The sequence below is a fragment of the Lynx canadensis genome, chromosome A2 (assembly GCF_007474595.2).
Source record: "Lynx canadensis isolate LIC74 chromosome A2, mLynCan4.pri.v2, whole genome shotgun sequence".
In the NCBI taxonomy this organism is placed as follows: Eukaryota; Metazoa; Chordata; class Mammalia; order Carnivora; family Felidae; genus Lynx; species Lynx canadensis.
In genome coordinates, this window is record NC_044304.2 from 147,056,993 (window position 1) to 147,078,649 (window position 21,657).

General features: G+C 35.4%; 1 protein-coding gene across 1 annotated transcript in view; it reads left to right on the forward strand.

Moving 5' to 3' along the window:
• Positions 1-21,657, forward strand: part of MKLN1 (muskelin 1) — a 188,514-nt gene that overhangs the window by 112,133 nt on the left and 54,724 nt on the right. Inside the window, 3 exon segments of the mRNA XM_030308458.1 lie at positions 2,523-2,635; positions 12,796-13,008; positions 20,093-20,314. Coding sequence (XP_030164318.1) covers positions 2,523-2,635; positions 12,796-13,008; positions 20,093-20,314 — 548 coding nt within the window.

Sequence of the window (21,657 nt, forward strand, 5' to 3'; positions counted from 1 at the left end):
TGTACGTGAATTGTTACATAACCTATAAGCATGAGACTGGACCCCGTTGCGAATAATGTTTTTTCTGTTTCCTTCTCCCTACAGTTCTCTCCAGTGATTTCTATAATCTTTAAAAGTTTTTGATACCCTTTACTCATTAATTAATACTTTTGGTCGTGTTTATTTCTAGATAATATTTCATCTCTGAATGATTTAAATGATGAGATGATTTAATTAAAAATTTGTCATGCATTTCATTCAGGTATGTCAAAAGGTCCTGCTTCCATCCGACTCATTCAATTTTACTATTAAACTTCAACTGGGACTACAAAGCATTCACAGACAAGAATGACATCTTGGATTAATTCCATTGGGATGCTTGCTCTCTGCCAGATTTTATTTTGCTCAGCTATCAATGAGGCTGTTGTGGAAATGTGGGTTTTCTTTGCTGTGAGAATTTATGCGTACAAAGAGACCTGCTTTTCAGAAAGAACATTGAGAACCCAGAGCCCAAGAGGAAGGGTTATTAAAGTTAATGAACCAGGGTAACCTTATCCAAAGGGTACCCAGAAACACTATAAAACAAAAGGTCAATTGCTATTGCTATTTAAGTTATATATCGCCTCCCTCTCCTGGCCTCAGAATTTATCAGGGTTAATTGCATTTACAGTGAAGCCTTGGCAAATGATTTTTAAGGCAGATGAAAATTCTTTAATTTTTTTTATTCTTGTAAAACTTGAAGTATCTGGGCATCACCGCATGTCATTTGGGAAACAGAATGTTACTTAACTAATGAAAATGGATTGTTGTATAGTTCTGAGATATTATTTTTTAACAGTTTAAAATAATTGCCATTATTTCACATTTGTACAGAGCCAGAGTGTTCTAGGTACTGAGTTAGACATGAAATCAGATACAATAATGCTGTTTTTATTGCATCTGTGGCACTTAGTAACCACAGAGGATTTTTTATTTTTGTGCATGTCTTAGAGGTTAAAATGCTGTTCATGCTTGATAGACTTCAGAATGTTTTTGTGTAACTTACATCTGAAGAACTATACCACAACACTGAGAGTTTTGTAAGTGAAAAAACTAAGACCCAGGGAGATTCTGTGGCCTGTACTTGATTTGACTACCCAGTTAGCACTAGAACTCGGTCCTGTCCCAATGGTATGTTCCTACCCAGAAGCATTGTTTTGATTTCCCTAGCTTCTTGGGGCATAGAATGGGGCATTTCACTTAGAAAATTCACTTAGGGTTTGAAATTATATGAAAATATGATAAAAATTTCTTAGACAAAAGCCTAGCTCTGTGAGTGGCAAGAATTTTCTTAATGGTGTCACAGTATTTCGAAGTGCACTTTGAATTGTAACCCTTCATGGTAGGACATAACTTAGATGCCAGCCTCCACATATGTAGGCCTAGGGCGTGTCAGTTAGGTAGTAGGTGGTTTTATAGTGTTCCTGTATGTCTTATTTAACTTTTTAAAAAAGGGGGGTACCTGGCTGGCTCAGTTGGTAGAGCATGTGACTCTTGACCTTGGGGTGGTGACTTTGAGCCCCACGTTGGCATAGAGTTTACTTAAAAAAAAGGAAAGAAATGCCATAACTTAAAAAAATAAATAAATAAATTGGTGGGACTTGTGTAACAAGTAGACAGAGTCATTTAAAAGGGGGTTATATTTGAAGAAAAGAAAGGCACTATTATAAAGAAGGATGTGGATGGGACATGGTGTTATGTGTAAAGATTTTCACTACCCACTGGGCAAGAAATCTGTTTTGTTGCAGTGCAGCAGTCCATGGGTATAATAGACATTTCAGAGTTAAAAGAAACCAAGTTCTCAAGATACCTAGAATGACTTAAAGGTTGATTTCTGAGGAGTTACCCCTACCATTGTATATTTGGAAGAAATTTCCCCATTTTCCATTGGAATGCCAAGGCTGTACATCACCTTATTCTTAAGGTGTTTAACTAACTCACAGCTAGTTTTAACCATTGTTTTTGATATTGCGATAGAGGGAAATAGTTTTAATGTGAAGGGTTGGTTGTTTGTTTTTTTCCAGAAGTCACGAGATGTCTTTATGTTGTATTTTAGGCCATCTTTTCCCTTAGGGTTCCTTTTTTTTTTTTTTTAACGATGTGAAGCTGCATTGCTAAGAAACTGCCAAATGTGAACTTTCCACAGCCTAACACAGAGAGTCCTAAACTGGCTGCACATCAGATTCACCCTGGAAACTTTAAAAAATGCAGACTCTTCTTACCCACTGAAGACCTATGAAATCAGAATCTTGAGGATGTCTCTTAGTTATTTGTACTTTTATAAGTCTCTCGAAATGGTGGTCCTACAGCAGCCTTTCCATATACCCATGTTTAGGAGATACTAGTCTAGGGTATATTTTGGAATGCCATCCATTTACAAATTTCATTTTTAAGTTTATTTAGATATGCCTTAAATGATCTTAGAAACAAAGGCTAGATCTGGGTGCCTTTACTTAAATTTTATCGTTAAGTTTTTTTTATACATATTTTTCTAATTTTCATAGAGACCGTTTATTTGTTTGGTGGCTGGGATGGAACTCAAGATCTTGCTGACTTCTGGGCGTACAGTGTGAAGGAGAACCAGTGGACATGTATCTCTAGAGACACTGAGAAAGAGGCAAGTTCTCAGACTTTTCATCCATCTGTATTATGATAGGGGTGTGGGTGTACACTTCCTTTTCCAGATGATTTGTAGTCCTTTCTCATGTCTGTCCACAGTAGTAGCAGAAGAATTCGTGGTGAACAGGTGAACTTCTATACCTGGTTCTTCAACTACTGGTACATGAACAAATCTATTTCATAGGGATAAATAGAAATGAGTATTGAATATAATATAGTTTTTAACTATGTTAGCCTGTGTATTGATCTTTTTACACTATGTAACTGTGTATTGATCTTTTTTCTCATGTCTCTGTCACCTCTACTCTTACTTTGAGCATTCGTCTTATTTTAATTTCCTCTGGAAAAATATGCTTTTAATGTCCTTGCTTTTTCACTATTTTGGCCCCTTATTATTTGACTGTATATATCAGTTTTCAGAAATGATGTATATTTTATTCTTAACTAAAATTGTATTCACGTGTGTGTTGATACATATATACATAAAGCATTTTCTTAGTGAATACGATGGCTTGGATTTACAGCTTTGGATTAAAGAAGTGCATAATTATACACTAGTATAAAGCAAATGTTAATTCATTTATTTTTTCCAAATCTTTATAGAAATCTTAAAAATATTTATTTTTGAGACAGAGAGAGACCGAGTACAAGAGGGGGAGGGGAAGGGAGAGAGGGAGACACCGAATCGGAAGTAGGCTCCAGGCTCCCTGCTGTCAGCACAAAGCCTGACACAGGGCTCAAACCCACGAGCTGTGAGATCATGACCCGAGCCAAAATCTGATGCTCAACCAACTGAGCTACCCAGGTGCCCCTAGAATTTTTTATCGTACCTTCCCATCTAAGCTGTTTCAGATTATGAGGTGACAAATAAACTTAACAAAATGGTAGGAGCTGAAAATGAAAAGTGAGGGGAAAAGACCTAATTCAAAATCCACTCCTATTAATCCAGGATGGCCATTTTAGAATGATCTGGTGCTATGCCTTTAATTCTAGGAAATTGGATTCCTGCTTACTTGGGGTGTTCATTGATTAATTTGAGTAGTTTTTATCTTTTCAAAGCTATCTTAAAATTCTGATTTCTGTTTGTTTTCCCATAAAAATATATAAAAATGGTCTTTGTCTTTCAGTATTAAAGTACTATTTTCTGAAGTCATTATTTCTATCTTCAACAAAAATAAAGAGTGATCTAAAAAAATTCCTAATTTATTTTTCTTAAACTATTTTAAATCCAAGTTGATTGCATCTGTAATTATTCTTGCAGTACTAAGTCTAGGGTTCATCCTGAAATCCTCCTTCTTCATCATTGAATATGCCTAATTGGTGCGTAAGTTCCAAGAGTTCTAGCACCCAGTATTGCATTCCACATGTCTTCCTCTCTACTCCTTTTGACACTAATTCCAACATTATGGTTTCTTTCTTAAACTTTTGCCTCCAATAGATGAAAAGTTAATGCTGGAGAAAAGCAAGGGAAGATAAATGCAAAATCAGGAGAGTGGCTCTTTTGGCAAAAGATGGGTTAGTTCACAGGGAGCCTTAAAGGTCATATTAATGTTCTACTTTTGAAGCTGGGCATGAGTATTACTTTTATATTATTTATATATGTTATAAACAATATTTGGAATGCAATTAAATATTTAAAATACTGGAAAAATATAGAATTTATTTTGATGAGAATACTTTGTTTCTGTTATTTTGAAGTCAGTAGAGATAAGTGATGACCCATTACTGGAGTTCAGATTTATTATAATTTATTATTGTTTTCTTCATATAGATGCTGAAAAACCTTTTGTTGATCTATGAAGTAAATAGTAATGGTATATGGCTGTAGCATAAATGTTCATATTCATTTCTTCCAAAATTAAACAGTTAGTATTTCATATATCTAATTTTATTTTCTGTACCAGTGAGTGCAAGTTATTTTTTGATGATACCGCAAGACATGTGGTTTAAAAGTATGATGTACAGTAAAGAAGCAGTATTAATTTAATTCATTTTAATTTACTTAAATATGTATCTAATAACACATTTAGGAGATTGAAAGATAATAGAATGGTTCACCTCCTAGAATAATTATTTTAAATGTTCATTTAGATATGCAAGTAAGTTTTTATAAAGGTTTAAAAAAATATATTTTTCTTTAGTTTTGCATTTCTAAAGTTTCTTTAATGTCAGGCTTTGTGGAAGACAGCTAGATTCTCCTATCTGCTTCTCTGTTTGGTCCCTTGTGACATGTTGTTTTCTGTGAAATACATGAAGAATATTGGACCTCACATAGATATGTTTCTGGAAAGGAGAATAGTATTTTAATAGCCTTTTCAGATACTTGCACATGGTCTTTTTTGATCTGGTCTCATATCCCAAATTGACAAGTGGTTGTTTCTTAAAAGTGATTGATTGCATTATAGACTCAAACCATATCAGCTAATATTTTCTGTTACATTAAAATCCATTGTTCTATCTGCTCTTTGAGTGGATCTTTTACCCATGCATGCTTTTTTTTTTTACCTATGTATCAACCACTTGAAAATTACTAGTTTCCTGAGTTCTGCATATCTTCCAAATGTTGACATTTCATTATACAATACCCCAAATCCCCCATCTTTGTTAACATCCCTATCAATTTCATTAGAAAACTCTTTTAAGTATCACAAGTGGCAGATAGAAGTCAAGATCACAGTGGCAGATAAAAGTTTTAAAAAATTCTAATTTTGCTTAAAAACAAATTTTAAAATTTTAAATTTGCTTTATTTTTTTAAATAAAATTTATTGTCAAATTGTCTAACATACAGTGTGTAAAGTGTGCTCTTTACAGAGGGCGGTAGATTTCCATGGTTCGTCGCTTACATACAGCACCTAGTGCTCATCCCAGCAAGTGCCCTCCTCAATGCCCATCACCCACTTTCCCCTCTTCCCCACGCCCTCATCAACCTTCAGCTTATTCTCTGTATTTAAGAGTCTCTTATGGTTTGCCTCCCTCCCTCTCTGTTTGTAACTATTTTTTTCCCCTTCCCTTCCCTTCCTCCACGGTCTTCTCTTAAGTTTCTCAGGATCCACATATAAGTGAAAACATATGATACCTGTTTTTCTCTGACTGACTTCACTCAACATAATACCTTCCAGCTCCATCCTCGTTGCTGCAAATGGCAGGATTTCATCCTTTCTCATTGCCAAGTAGTATTCCATTGTATATATAAACCACATCTTCTTTATCCATTCATTAGTTGATGGGCATTTGGCCTCTTTCCATACTTTGGCTATTGTTGAAAGTGCTGTTATAAACATTGGGGTACACGTGCCCCTATGCATCAGCATTCCTGTATCCTTTGGATAAATTCCTAGTAGTGCTATTGTTGGGTTGTAGGGTAGTTCTATTTTTAATTTTTTGAGGAACCTCCATACTGTTTTCCAGAGTGGCTGTAACAGTTTGCATTCCCACTGACAGTGCAGGAGGGTTCCCTTTTCTCCACATCCTTGCCAGCTTCTGTTGTTTCCTAAGTTGTTAATTTTAGCCACTCTGACTGATGTGAGGTGGTATCTCAGTGTGGTTTTGATTTGTATTTCCCTGATGATGAGTGACGTTGAGCGTCTTTTCATGTGTCTGTTGGCCATCTGGATGTCTTCTTTGGAAAAGTGTCTATTTGTGTCTTCTGGCCATTTCTTCACTGGATTATTTGTTTTTCGGGTGTTGAGTTTGTTAAATTCTTTATAGATTTTGGATACCAACCCTATATCTGATATGTCATTTGCGAATATCTTTTCCCATTCCGTCGGTTGCCTTTTAGTTTTGTTGATTGTTTCCTTTGCAGTGCAGAAGCTTTTTATCTTCAGAAGGTACCAATAGTTCATTTTTGTTTTTAATTCCCTTGCCTTTGGAGATGTGTTGAGCAAGAAATTGCTGCAGCTGAGATCGAGGTTGTTGCCTGCTTTCTCCTCTAGGGTTTTGATTGTTTCCTGTCTCACGTTGAGGTCTTTCATCCATTTTGAGTTTATTTTTGTGTATCGTGTAAGAAAGTGGTCTAGTTTCATTCTTCTGCATGTTGCTGTCCAGTTCTCCCAGCACCATTTGCTAAAGAGACTGTCTTTTTTCCATTGGACACTCTTTCCTTAAATTTGCTTTTAATGGGGCCCTTGGGTGGCTCAGTCGATTAAGTGTATCCAACTCTTGATTTCAGCTCAAGTCTTGATCTCAGGATCATGAGTTCAAGCCCCATGTTGGCTCTGTGCTGGGCATGAAGCCTATTTAAAATGTTTTTAATAATAAAAGTCATTAAAATTAATTTTTAATAATTTTTAAAATTAATAATATGTATTTTTAAAAATTTTAATAAAATTTGCTTTTATCATTGGATACAAATTTTGTCTGTTTTCCTTCAAAATGACATACTTCATTTTTCAGAAAATGCCTGCCATAGCCATAATGACTGGATAACCATATTTGGATTGTTAATTTTCTTTCAAGTGAATATAGTGTTCCATGGAGAAAGCAACTAGGTCAGCTTGTAACTCAGTCACATAAGGTGCATTTCCTTGAAATAACCACCACGTGTCAGGTAGCACTGTTTTACGGTTTTCTTTTGTTTTTTAAGTATGGGTTTGTTTGTTTGTTTGTTTTTAAGTTTATTTATTTTGAGAGAGAGCAGAGGAGGGGCAGAAAGATAAGGAAAGAGAGAAAATCCCAAGCAGGCTCTGCACTGCAGTGTGGAGCCCAGCGCAGGGCTCAAAGCCACAAACCATGAGAGCCGAAATCAAGAGTCAGATGCTTAACTGACTAAGACACCCAGGTGCCCCTGTTTTATAGTTTTCTAAATCTCTTTAATGTTCAGCTTAACAGAAGGCAGCTGGATTCATATCTGCTTCTGTATCCAGTCTGTGATTATATCAGAAGTTGTGTAGCCTCTGGAAAGTTTCATGGACACTCAAAAGATAATAAGAGTGAAAGGACAGGGGCGCCTGGGTGGCGCAGTCGGTTAAGCGTCTGACTTCAGCCAGGTCACGATCTCGCGGTCCGTGAGTTCGAGCCCCGCGTCGGGCTCTGGGCTGATGGCTCAGAGCCTGGAGCCTGTTTCCGATTCTGTGTCTCCCTCTCTCTCTGGCCCTCCCCCATTCATGCTCTGTCTCTCTCTGTCCCAAAAATAAATAAACGTTGAAAAAAAAAAAAATTTAAAAGAGTGAAAGGACAAAATTCTTACCCTTAGTGGTGGTATTAAACAAACAAACAAACAAAAGAAAACTGTGTGGACTCCCTGAAGTATCTTGGAAACCCCAGAATGCACTGAGAACTGCTGCTTTAATTTAATCCACAGACCCTTTTTAGATATAGACACTAATCATGTAATACCTCAGTAATGTCCTTTATATGTGTCCCACTGTCACTCCCAACCCCCATCCCTGACCAAGACTCAGTTCATGATCGTGCATTCATTTCAGTGTCATGTTTCTTTAGTCTCCTTTAGTCTGGAATAGTTCCTCAACCTTTCCTTATCTTTCTAGACCTTGACATTTTTGAAGAACACATAGTAATTATTTTGTAGACTGTCACTCAGTTGCTTTGTCTCTTCTTTCCTTGGGATTGGATTTAGGTTGAGCATTTTTAGCAGGAATACCATGTGGATGACATTGGGTAGCCCTTAGTATATCCTGTCAGGAGGCGCATTGTGTCAGCTTGTCTGGTACCTTCAATCACTTGTTTAAGGAGAGTGCCCTCCAGATTTTTCCCCCTCTATAATTAATATGTAATTTTTGAGGAGACATCTTGAGATTATGAAAATACCCTATTACTCATCAAACTTTCACCTTTAGCATCTATTGATGAAACTACTAAAGCTTTATCCAAAGTGATTATACCATTTTATATTCCTGCCAGAAATGAATGAAAGTTCTGGTTGCTCCCCTATCTTCTTTCCCTATTGAATTGCTTTGGCGTGTTTGTCAAAAATCAATTGATCATATAAGTATATGTCTCTTTTTGAATACTCTAGCCTCCATTATCTTTTGGTCTGCTCATATACCATTATGACACTTCTTGAGGTCAGGTAATACAAGACCTCTTTATTCTTCTTTTTAAAAATTATTTTGTGGGGCACCTGGGTGGCTCAGTTGGTTAAGCATCCGACTTCGGCTCAGGTCATGATCTCATGGTTCATTAGTTTGAGTCCCACATCAGGCTCTGTGCTGACAGTTCAGAGCCTGGAGCCTGCTTCAGATTCTGCGTCTCCCTCTCTCTCTTCCCGTCTCCTGCTCATACTGTCTCTCTCTCTCTCTCAAAAATAAATTAACATTAAAAAACAATAATAATTAAAAATAATAATAAATAAATAAACAAAAATTGTTTTGAGGAGTTCCTGGGTGGCTCAGTCAGTTAAGCATCTGACTCTTGATTTCTGCTCAGGTCATGATCTCACTGGTTCATGAGATCAAGCCTGGTGTTGGGTTCTACACTGACAGTGTGGAACCTGCTTGGGATTCTCTCTTCCCCTCTCACTCTGCCCCTCCCCCCTCCAAAAGAAATAAATAAACTTTAAAAAAAGAAATTATTTTGATTCTTCTAGGTCTTTTACATTCCATATAAATTTTAGAATAATATTGTCAATTTCTAAAACTGTTGGGATTATGATTGAGAATGCAATGTCTATAAATCAGTTTGCTGAGAACTGATGTCTTAATAATATTAGATCTTCTAATCCATGAGCATAGTTAAATTAAATCTCCATTTATTTCAGTCTTCATTATTTGTCAGCACTCTTGGAGTTTTTAGGTTAGAGGTCTTGAATATTTTTATTAGATTGATCCCAGTGTATTTTGTTTTTTCATGCTATTGTAAATGGAGCTTAAAATTGTTTTTATCTTTTTGCTTACTGCTAATATAGTTATTTTTTTACTATTGCCTTTATATCATGACACTTCTAAATTCATTTATTATTTCTCTTTGTTGATTTCTTAAGATGTTTCAACAGTTTTGTCATCTATGAATAGAGACAATTTTCTTTCTTCCTTTTTGCTCTTTTTTTTCTGTTTCTAACCTTTTTTTTAATGCCTTATTGCACTGATTTGGACTTCTCATATGGTGTTAAATAGAGCAAGTGAGACTAGACATCCTTATCTTGTTTCAGATTCTCGCAGGACAACGTTCATTATTTCACTGTTAAGTGAAAGATTAGGGGCTTCTGGGTGGCTCAGTCGGTTGAGTGTCCAACTCTTGATTTCAGCTCAGGTGGTGATCTCACAGTCATGGGATTGAGCCCTGCCTTGGGCTCCGTGCTGGGTGTGGAGCTTGCTTGAGATTCTCTCCCTCTCTCTCTGTCTCTCTCATGCATGCACCTGAGCGCTCACTCTTTCTAAAAAAATTTAAAAAGTGAAGAATTAGATTTAGGATTTCATGCATTCTTACCAGATTGAAGACATTCCTTTCTATTCCTAGTTTTCTATGAGTTTCCTCATAAATGTCTGTTGAATTTCATCAGATGCTTTTTCTATATAGATAAGATCATATTTTTTCCCTTTAATTCTGTTAATGTGGTGAATCACCTTGATCAGTTTTCAAATGTAAAATTAACTTTGCATTCCTGAAATAAACCCCCATTAGTTAAGGAATATCCTTTTTATATATTGCTGCATTTTATTTGATAATATTTTGTTAAAGATTAGTTTTGTGTCTGTTCCTGAGTTATACTGGTTGGTGTTGCCTGTAAATTATTTTTCCTCTTTCTCCTTTGTAGTATTATTGTTAATTGTTTTTTTTTTTTTTTTTTATTTTTTTTTTTTTTTTTTTTTTTTTTTTATGAAATTTATTGACAAATTGGTTTCCATACTATTGTTAATTGGTTTTAGTGTTCTCTTATCCTCATAAAATAAGTTAGGAATATTATTTCTTGTGTTTGATAAAATCTACCTGTATACATATCTAGGACTGGCATTTTATTTGTGGAAAGATTCTATTTAAAAAAAAAACCTCAATGTTTATTTATTTATTTTGAGAGAGAGAGAGAGAAAGCAGGGTAGGGGCAGAGGGAGAGGGAGAACAGGGAATCCCAAGCATGCTCCACACTGCCAACACAGAGCCTGATGTGGGGCTCAAACCCACAAACTGTGAGGTCATGACCCAAGCTGAAACCAAGAGTGGCTTAACGGACTGAGCCACCCAGGTGTCGCTATGGGAAGTTTTTAAATTATGAAATCAATTTTTCAGTAGATATAGTGACTTCAGATTTTCTCTTTTATCTCATGTCAATTTTGGTAAGTTTACAGTTTTTCAAGGAATATGTCCCATTTTTATCAACATTGTCAGATTTTACCTAGGTTTTTTCATAATGGTCCCTTATTTTCTTTTTAACTTCTAGTGAGCCTGTAAGTTATGTTCCTGCTTTCATTTCTCATATTTGGCAATTTGTGTTTTCTCTTCGTTTTTAAAAAATTAGTCTTGCTAGTTAGTGGTTTATAATTCTAATCTTTAAGGAAACCAACTTTGTTAATTATCTCAATTTTTTTGTCTGTTTTCTATTCTCTTGGTTCCTATTTTTTATTTCCATTTTTCTTCATATTAAGAGTATAATTTACTCATTTGAATAGCAGTTAGGCTAATTAAGCTGAAGCAAGAAGTTCTGTTACCTCCCCTAATAAAATTTCAAATTTCACATTCTAGAATATATGGCATAGATTTATTATGCATTACCCTATCTTTGTTTTTGAGATTAATTAGGGAGAAAATTCTTTCAAAAAATAATGTTTCCACCTTATCTGCTGGAGATTTTCTTTGGCAAAAATCTTTAAAAATAAGTTTTAAAATAGTATTTAGTATGAATACTAAAGTGCAGATTCAAATCAACTTAACATCTAGATTCATTAAACTAATGTCAAATTATTCTTCCTGCCTAATGTCTTTATTCATTTAATCTAAATAACAGTGCTAGAATGCTCTTTTGATAATACTGCTTTTTTAATGTTCCATCCTGCTCTAGAAACCCATGATAGTCCTTTACTGCCTGTGAGGTTATATCCAGTCTCCTCTGTCAGTCATTCACCAGGCTTCTATTTCTGCATTACTCTTCAACTCTTATTTCTGCAGTAGGAATTCTCCATCTCAGCCATAACCACACACATTGTATTCAGTCTGTTTTTGCTTTTGTTTCTCTTATCTTGTGGAAAACTAATCTAGAAGAGTGGAAAGAACACAGGTTTTGGTTCTAGTTACACTGAAGCTTAGATTCTCTGTCTTCCTAGTTCTGTTACACTGAACAGATTACTTAGAATCTATGAAATGGTAATATTTCCTTATAGAGTTATGTGGATTGAATGAAATATACATAGACATGTCGTAATTAGTATACATGGAATTTAGGACATATTTAACAAATATTGTAACATAGATAGAATTTAAGACATATTTAACAAATATTAAATCTCTCCTTTTCCCCTTTCAGCTAATCAAATCCTGCCCAATTGAAGTTCTTTTTTTTCCATGAACTCTGTTTTGTTTATGCTGCAATATATTTTTTTTGCCTTTTATTCAGTCCTGTGATACAAATGATCTCAACTAAATAATTTTTGTTGATAATATAGTGTTATTCATACTGTTTCCCTCATTGTGTTATTTGTCCGAGCGGAAGTGTCCGTTTTATATAATGTAAAGTATGGATGAAGAAGTCAGAGATTTGGATTTTTATTCTGGTGCTGTCACTAGTTTACTAGTCTTCAGGATACCTTTTCTCTTTGGGTTATGTTTCCTCATCTTTAAAAGGAGATTATTAAACTAGAGATCTTTTTAAGGTTCCTTCTAGTTACGAAATTCAGCAATTCTAGGTATTCTTGGGGTGTCTATTTTGTGCTAGATTCAGATGAGAAATTGTAATGAGAAATATTTTAAAAGACCAATTGTGTCTTTAGATTAACATGTCCTAGAGAATAGAGTTCCGTGCACAAATGACTACAGTGCAGTGAGTATATCACAGAAGCCGTGTGAGTGTTATAAGCAGAGTGCCATGTGCAGAATAGTTCATCTCATCTTTCCTGGTAGATTTTAAGCATTTCTGTGGTAAGATCTAACTGTGTGTTGGACTTATATTGCAAACCTTTCAATAAAAGTCAACAAAAAAGAACATTTAATTTTACTTTTTATTATTTGGTCTTTGAGTATTTTTCTTTTTTCTTGTTTTGCTCTCACAGAATGGTCCTAGCGCCAGATCATGTCATAAGATGTGCATTGACATTCAGCGAAGGCAAATCTACACATTGGGGCGTTATTTGGATTCCTCTGTGAGGAACAGCAAATCTCTGAAAAGTGACTTCTATCGTTATGACATTGACACAAACACATGGATGTTACTCAGTGAGGACACTGCTGCTGACGGAGGGCCAAAATTGGTGTTTGATCATCAGGTTTGGTGCACAGATAAATATATGGTGGAACTAATTAGTGCTCAGTAACTCTTGCTCTTAGAGTTTATTTCGCATGTTATGCTGTGTTGTCTATTAGTGATTTCCTATAAATACCTATAATAGATAATAAAAGTAACTATTGTTTCAGTAGGTATAAAGTTAGTTAAAATTTTTTTTCTCGGGGCGCCTGGGTGGCTCAGTCGGTTGAGCATCCGACTTCGGCTCAGGTCACGATCTCGCGGTCCATGAGTTCGAGCCCCGTGTCGGGCTCTGTGCTGATGGCTCAGAGCCTGGAACCTGCTTCCGATTCTGTGTCTCCCTCTCTCTCTGCCCCTCCCCCGTTCATGCTCTGTCTCTCTCTGTCTCAAAAATAAATAAACGTTAAAAAAAAAATAAATTTAAAAAAATAAAAAATAAATAAAATTTTTTTCTCTTGTTTGATGCAAGATAAAATACTAATATCAGAACAAGTGTTAATTTATAAAAACTTTATAGAGTAGATGGAGCAGTACGTATTAGGAAAACAAATTTTGATTTTATAATAAACAGTCATAACTCATAACAATAACAACTTACACTTTTAAAACTTTATTGTGCATTCCTGGAAGAAATTTAAAATTATTTTATAATGAGTTTGAGAATTTGAAATCCAGAGCTTTTCTTCCAATTGGAGTGAAATATATTTACTTTTGTATATAATCATAAAGCAGATAGGAATTTGACATATACTAGATGAAGTTTAAACTGAGCACCAATAAGGGGTGCCTGAGTGGCTCAGTCGGTTAAGCATCGACTTCGGCTCAGGTCATGATCTCATGGTCTATGAGTTCGAGCCCCACATCAGGCTCTGTGCTGACAGCTCAGAGCCTGGAGCCTGCTTCAGATTCTGTGTCTCCCTTTCTCTCTGTCCCTCCCCTGCTCACACTCTCTCTGTGTCAAAAAAAATAAACATTTAAAAAGGTGCCTGGGTGGCTCAGTCAGTTAAGCATCCGACTTCGGCTCAGGTCATGATCTCACAGTTGGTGAGTTCGACCCCCGTATTGGGCTCTGTGCTGTCAGCTCAGAGCCTGGAGCCTGCCCTGGATTCTATGTCTCCCTCTCTCTCTCTCCCTCTCCCTCTCCCGCTCATGCTCTGCCTCCTCTGCCGCTCAAAAATAAATAAATGTTAAAAAACAACAACAACAACATTTAAACTGAGCAACAGTAGAAATCACATAATGGTGTTATAAACTAGAAGACTACACACAGTGATCTGTAAACCTTTTTAATATTAAAAATTTAATATGCTCATCATTATCCCCATCAATGTCATTGTCACTGTTATCTGTTTTTAAATATTTAGTGTATATCAGTTTAGGTCAGTACCCAAAACAATAGCCAGTAACAATTCTGTAGGCAGTTTTACTTGGCTCACCCCATATCCAAAGGGTTTTTTGTAGTATGAGGGAGAAAAGACTTTTTAAAACTCTGTAGCACTGCATTGATGAACATAGTATTATCTAGTACTTGAGAAATCGTAGGTGGTGCTAAGATTATCACAGAATTTAGCTTAGGCCTAATATCTTATCTAGGAATTAAAACCCCAGTCTTTATTTTCTTTGGAGGTTTTTGCTAATTCTTTGCCTTTAAACTATTCTACTGACATACTTATAATAACAAGTAGTTTTTATAGGAGAATGGTAAGGAAAAGAGGAGTGGGTTTTATGCCTATCAAGTGAGTAGTGGGTAGAAAATCAAAAATGTTAGTCTTCAGAGTATTCCCCAGATTGAATTTAGAACTTCTGCTGGCTGTACATAACTGAACTCTGCAAAGCTCTGCACTTCCCTGCTGACACCTTCAGTATTGCTCATGTGGAAAATAAATACTCCAAAAAATGTTAGGCTGGTTCCAATCTTTTAAAAACAGAGCATCAGCAGATAACACTGTTAGGGAAACCATTTATTTTCTTCCAACTGGTTACAAATTTCTTTTACAAAAGATGCTTATGTCTTTCTTTTTATAGATTGAAAAAAAGAATAGCTCAGGGGTAGTCTGAGTGGAGCACATTTATGTCCTTGTGTGTGACCTTGGTTTGTCTTGACTTTAATAAAATTGAATGTTCTTTGGAAGCTAGGTTCTGTTACATGATGCTTGATTTTCATCTGATTAGATGTAATAGAAGAACACTAAGGGTGAAGAAACCAGGATTTCACCAATTAACACAATCTTTATAAGTCTTCATTTTGTATTCGATTTCATGCAAATAAAACTATACATTGGAACTTACTCCAAAAATTACCTAGGGTCATTTATGACACATTAAGACTTGACACTTCACATTCAAATTTGAGAAGAACGTGAGAAAGCTAGAGGCATGAAGACATGTTTAGAAGTTACTTTGCCATTTTGAATTTTAACATAAAAAAAAAAAAACCCTAAAATTTAAAGCTTTTGGATTTCTTAAGATCACAGTGGTAGCTTAGTTCTGAAATTTTCCAAGTTGTTTCTTTGTATGATTTTCAGTAACAATGAGAACCAAACAAAAAGATTAAGGAAAAACACCCCCACAAGTCACATTTCAGTAAAACCAGGAGCCAGAGAAAACCCACGACTCCCAATTCCTTGTAAGTTTAGCCAGAAACAACTGAAATGCCCAGAACCAGTATTGAAGCCCACAACAGTGTAATAGGGGAGAGCTCAAGGCATGAAACAGAAACCCCCCCCCAAACCAGATAAGGTTTGTAGTTAGAGATAACGTGACTTCACAGTAGCACCAGGTTTTGAAGAAGTCATTTAATTCAGTAGCAGCAGAGGAGAGAATCCTGGAGCAAGAGCATCACCCTTCTGTTAGGAACCTTCTGTTATCCCATCCAGGGCAGTTCAACTCATTTAAATATGAAAAATGAAAAAGCAATAAACACCAAATCTTTAGAGAGGTACTCTGAAGAAAAAGAACCAGCAAAACTTTCCTTCATGTAACAGCAGGTGAAAAATTATATCCCAGTATTCTAAAATGAATTAAATGGCTTAAGGAAGCTTGCAACTGTCAAGAAGACTACAAAGCATAAGTTCAGGAATGCAGATGAGATGGCCAAATAATAGGTGCAAGTGAAAGTGGACCTGATAAAATTCAGGAAAGAGATTAAAGAAAATTATATTGGGGGCGCCTGGGTGGCTCAGTCGGTTAAACGGCCGACTTCGGCTTGGGTCATGATCTCGCAGTCCGTGAGTTCGAGCCCCACGTCGGGCTCTGTGCTGACAGCTCAGAGCCTGGAGCCTGTTTCAGATTCTGTGTCTCCCTCTCTCTGACCCTCCCCCGTTCATGGTCTGTCTCTCTCTGTCTCAAAAATAAATAAACATTTAAAAAAAAAAAAAAAAGAAAATTATATTGGCACTTCCAGAAAGTAACAATAATCTACAAGGTGTGTAAAGAATAGGTAAGTGTCATATAGCATAGAAATAAGAAGAGCTGGTAAAGAAAACAGAAAAAAGACTTAAAAAGGATTAGCCAGAAAATTATAGATGGAGAATGCAGTCAAAAGAGAGCCAACATACACATAATTGGAGACATTAAGGAAGAAAACCAAGACCGTGGAATAGAATAAATATTTATTAATAATTAATTCAAGACTACTTACATATCGAAAGGGCATGCTATCTTCAGGGGAAATTGACCTAGATATTCAACTCTAAGGTATATTGAATTTCAAAGATAGAGCATTTTGATACAGCTAGGCAAACTTATCAAGTCACCTAGAAGAGAAATCAAATGAGACTGGTGTCAGATTTTTCTACAGCTATGTTCAATGCCAGGAGAGGCAATAGAGCAACATCTAGAAGGTATTCAAGAAAAGACAGTGTGAATCAAGGGTTTTATATCAAGCCAAATTGTCCTTCAAGTATAAACATTTTGGGGGGAAATTACTAGAAAATAGAATACAATCTAGCCAAGAAGTGGCTGGAGAAACTTTAATCAAAGCATTGGAGATCTCAGCTCATTAACATTCTCCCCAGGCCACTAGATCATTGTCAGGCTGAATGTATACTTTTACTGCCCTTCTGCCCCATAATCTATGAAATGCAAAAGAATACACTGGTAGTAATGTTAATAAACAAGAAAGAGTGTTCTTGGGGAACTTAAAAAAAATGGGGAGAATTCCTTGAGTCTCAAAGTGTATATAGCTAGGGCAAGTATTAGATGAACAATTGGTGACTGAACAGCAGGGCATTTTCCAGTTTGAGCAGCACTTACCTTTGATAACTGTCTGCAGATCAGGTGTTGAGCATAGACACTGGAGCTGGAATGATGGAACAGTACTCCCAGGAGGCAATGGAGAGCTGCTCTGGCGCCCCTGACGGCATCATGTCTCATTTCTCCCCACCGGCTCCCTTGGGGAAGGCTGCTGGATATGAAGAGGCGGATGAATAGGGATTCACAGATACAAAAAGGCCTATAACAGCAGCTAAAAAATTCCAAATAATTAATACCATGAGACGGGGGTACTGAATTCAGCAAAGTAAGAATTAACAAAAACAGCTAGAACTGTAAACTGAAGAAGCCTTTAAGATAAATTTAAGTGATGTTTTTAGAGTAACTCAGGAGGCTGTTTCATCCATGATAAAGAAGTATCTAGAAAAAATATAAGTTAAAGATTTGACAGCAAAACAGCAATCTCAGTGAATTGATTAAAAAGCTCTCACCTTTAAGTGGTTACTAAATTAGCTGAAATTATGAGAGAAATGTTAAGGAAAAGAGAAAAGATCCTGAAGTTCTAATATCCACCTAATAGGAGTTCTAGAAAAAGAATGGAGGCAAACCAAAAACAGCAAACCTCAAGGTTAAAAAGGAAAAAAACTCAGAGCTGAAGAAAGACAGGTTTTAGAATTAAAACACCAGGGACAGATTAGGATGAATGAAATAAAACTATCCCTACCTGGATACTTCCTTAATGAAATTTTAGAACCAGGAATTAAGAGAAAATCCTAAAGGCTGCAAAGAGGAAACTGGTTACCTTGTAAGTAAGCAAGGATCAGATTAGTATGAGGCGTTTTTAGAGGTTGGTGGTTTGGGCAACACTGCTTTGAAAGCTTGAAATTTTGTGAGGAGAGAATTATTTTGAACCCAGGGTAATCCTAGCCAATGTTGTATTCATTTGATAGAGTAAAATAAAGACTCTTTTGGATTTTAAAACATTGGGGTGTGGAATAAGTGACTATCCACTATTTGATTTTAGAAATTAAATTTCTAACTTGATAGAGTAGATGAGTGAGTGGTGTTCCAATTTTTGACTTAGGTGATCTCTGGAAATCTTCAGAGAAAAGATGTTAATATTACCATACAAACTTTAGTAATCATTAGCTGTTCAGAAAATTTTTTCAGAGATTAAGAATGAAAATGAAATTATAAACTGCTGAACAGCATAAAGTTTCCTAGGGTGATTAACACTTTTTGTTCGATAATTGACTCTCATTGAAACTGCTTATCTTATCCAGGGAAGAACCGAACTGAAGGAATAAAATTATTTCTGTTTTGTGTCCTGTTCGTTCTAAGATATGGGAAAGAATTGGTGACGCTACTACAGTATCTTACTCTTTTTTTTTGAGTTGGTTTGTTCTGGTATTCTGGAGAGAGCTACTGAGATAAAGTTATGTTTATGCTTCACCACTAATAACGAATGAGAATAACCACATTAAAATTAAACTTCAGTATCCCCAGAAGGAAATAGAAACCCCTTTTGTAGCTATATGAAGCAGAAACATAAGGACTGGATAACAGAGATTGGCCAAAAATAGTGTGAATTTGTAAATTTATGAAAATTTAAATAGGGTCATATAATGAGTCACTCAAGATTTTCAACCTGATTCTGAGGTGCTTGGAGAGATCTGAGCATTAAGTACTTGAGACAGGGTAATGTCTCAAGAGTGGGAATACTTTCAACTGTATTCACCAAGATTTCACCCTTGAGGAATAGTAGATTTTCACCTTAATTTATGGAAGGTTGTCAGAAACCTGGCAAGTGACTGGATCTTTTTTAGTGGTTAGGGGAAAATTAGGAGATGCTAGAATCTTTTCTTTTTAATATGAATTTAAAAAATAAAATTTATATTTAAAATAGGTTTTTCCTAAAAACAGTACAAAAATAGATGAATGTCACAATTTGATGGGAGGAGAAAATTGAGCATACAATGGCTGGTATGTGTGCTTTGGCCAAAAAAATAGATGTTTTGTATATGCAATTTATTCTTTAAATATCAGTGCCACTTGTGTTCAACATCTGATTCCCAACTTGGACTTATATAGAATTTGTCCAGTTTGTCTATCCACTTTGAAATAGAATTTGGTTCTTATTGTCTTGCGGCATATGGCTTTTTTTCTCAGAGATACTTTTATGAAAAGCCATGATCTCCTTGAGTGGAAAGAATGAAAGAATCAAGGTTGGCTTTTGAACATAAATTGCAAAACATACATCAAAGAAAATTAAATATGTAGTGTGTTAAAGGAGGTAAAGTCATCACCACAGAAGTCAGTCTGGATTGACTGCAAATGTCTTTGTTTTTGCTATTTTGTAACAACATAATCTGAAGAGTTTTGCAAAATAAATACAGAAAGATGAATTCAGCTGTGTCACTCTTATTGACATATCTGCTGTCTGATTAAATGGTAGCAAAATTAATAGGATGGATGCTTGCCTAGAATAGAAAGAAGGGAGTTTTTTTATAAGGAGGATGAACAGGAGGGTGTGATCACTTTACCCATAGAGTATGATCAGTATTCAGTCTTAGGTATAACTTAGCACTTCATGTATTATTGATTGATTTGGTAAAAATTACACAGTTTAAAGAAAGCATAAAGCTCTTTAACCCTATATATTTTACTCTCACTGGGAAAAATGGAAACCTGACCAAGTATTAAGGAATCCATCCTGAATCTCTGCAGATGGTGAGCATTATTACAGTAAGTGCACACGGTAATCAAGGGTGCTATTTAGTGTTATTAAGGCAAAGTTTAGTTTTTTGAGAATCTAAAACTGCACACGTTGGTTTCATTTTAGCACATATGACAGGAACAATCTATAACTCTTCAATCTTGTCTTGTTCTGATAGATGTGTATGGATTCAGAAAAACATATGATCTACACCTTTGGTGGTAGAATTTTGACATGTAATGGCAGCGTAGACGACAGCAGAGCCAGTGAACCACAGTTCAGTGGGTTGTTTGCTTTCAACTGTCAATGTCAAACTTGGAAACTTCTTCGAGAGGACTCCTGTAATGCTGGGCCTGAGGACATCCAGTCTCGGATAGGACACTGCATGCTATTCCACTCAGTAAGAATATTCTATATATCGTATTCTTATTTTGTCATGTGTATCTCAATAGGAAAAGGAATAGTAAAATCTAAATCTTCAGAAAGAGATCAAAACTTTTTATTAAAAATAAATGATTAGTGTTAGCAATGAGAGGCAAAAATAAAACTTCCTTAGCCAATGTACTGTTTGGTAATTATGAGACTCTTCCCACTAACCTAGTAATTCCTTAATAGTTATTACTCAACTATTAATCAAGGCACTTTTATGACTAACTTTACTGCTTATACAGATACTGTAGCTATTTCTCTTTCTTAATACCTTTCTACTTACTGATTTCTCTTAGTAACTAGAAGATCAGTTGTTCTCTTTTCCTCTCTGCCACTCTCCATTAAGTGTGAGGAATTAAGAATTGACTATATAGAATTAGAATTTAAATTTATCAGCAAAACCAATATAGAAACATTTGTTTTACCTTTTCAGATGTTATAATGAAAACCTGGGCTTCTTTCTGTGAACATAACTTTAAAAACATACTGTGGGCTATTTTGAACATATATCAAAGTATAGAGAAGAGTGTAATAAATTCCTGTGTACTTATTTATCTGTCTCAACAATTAGCAATATTCCACTATTCATTTTTCATATATCTGCCCCTTAATATTTCACTTCTTTCTTTGATGTTTCTCTGATTTTTAAGTTTATTTTTTTAATTAATTTATGTTTTAATTTACATCCAAGTTGGTTAGCATACAGTGCAACAGCGATTTCAGGAGTAGATTTTTTAAGTTTATTCTTAAATTTTGTGCTGGGGTATTTTAAGGCAAATCCCAGACAATGTATCATTACACCTGTAAATACGGTAGTGTATCTCTAACAGATAAGGACTTTTTATAAACATAATTATGAAACCATTATAATACTGAACCAAAGCACCAGCAAGTTCATATTATCATTAATATATAGTTTGCATTTATTTTGTTTTCTGAAATACTGAAAAATACCTTTTTATAGTAGGTTTCGGCAAGTCAGGCTCTAAAAAAGATCTGTGTATTGTTTTTGGTTGTTATGTCTCTGAGATTTCTTTTAAGCCATAACAGTACTCCCTGCTCCTATTTTTTCCCCCTTGCATGCCATTTATTTACTTGTTAAACTGAATCATGTGTGCTCTCAAATTTCCTGTATTCTTGATTTGGCTAATTTTATCCTTGTAGTGTTGTGATTGTCTAGTCTCTATATTTCCTGTAAGCTGGTAGTTAGATCTAGAGGCTTCATTCATTTTAGATTCTCTTTTTTTGGAGGCAGGGAAGGCAAAAAGAGGGGTGCAAGAATACTTAAAAGATGGTCTGATTGCAAAATGTCAA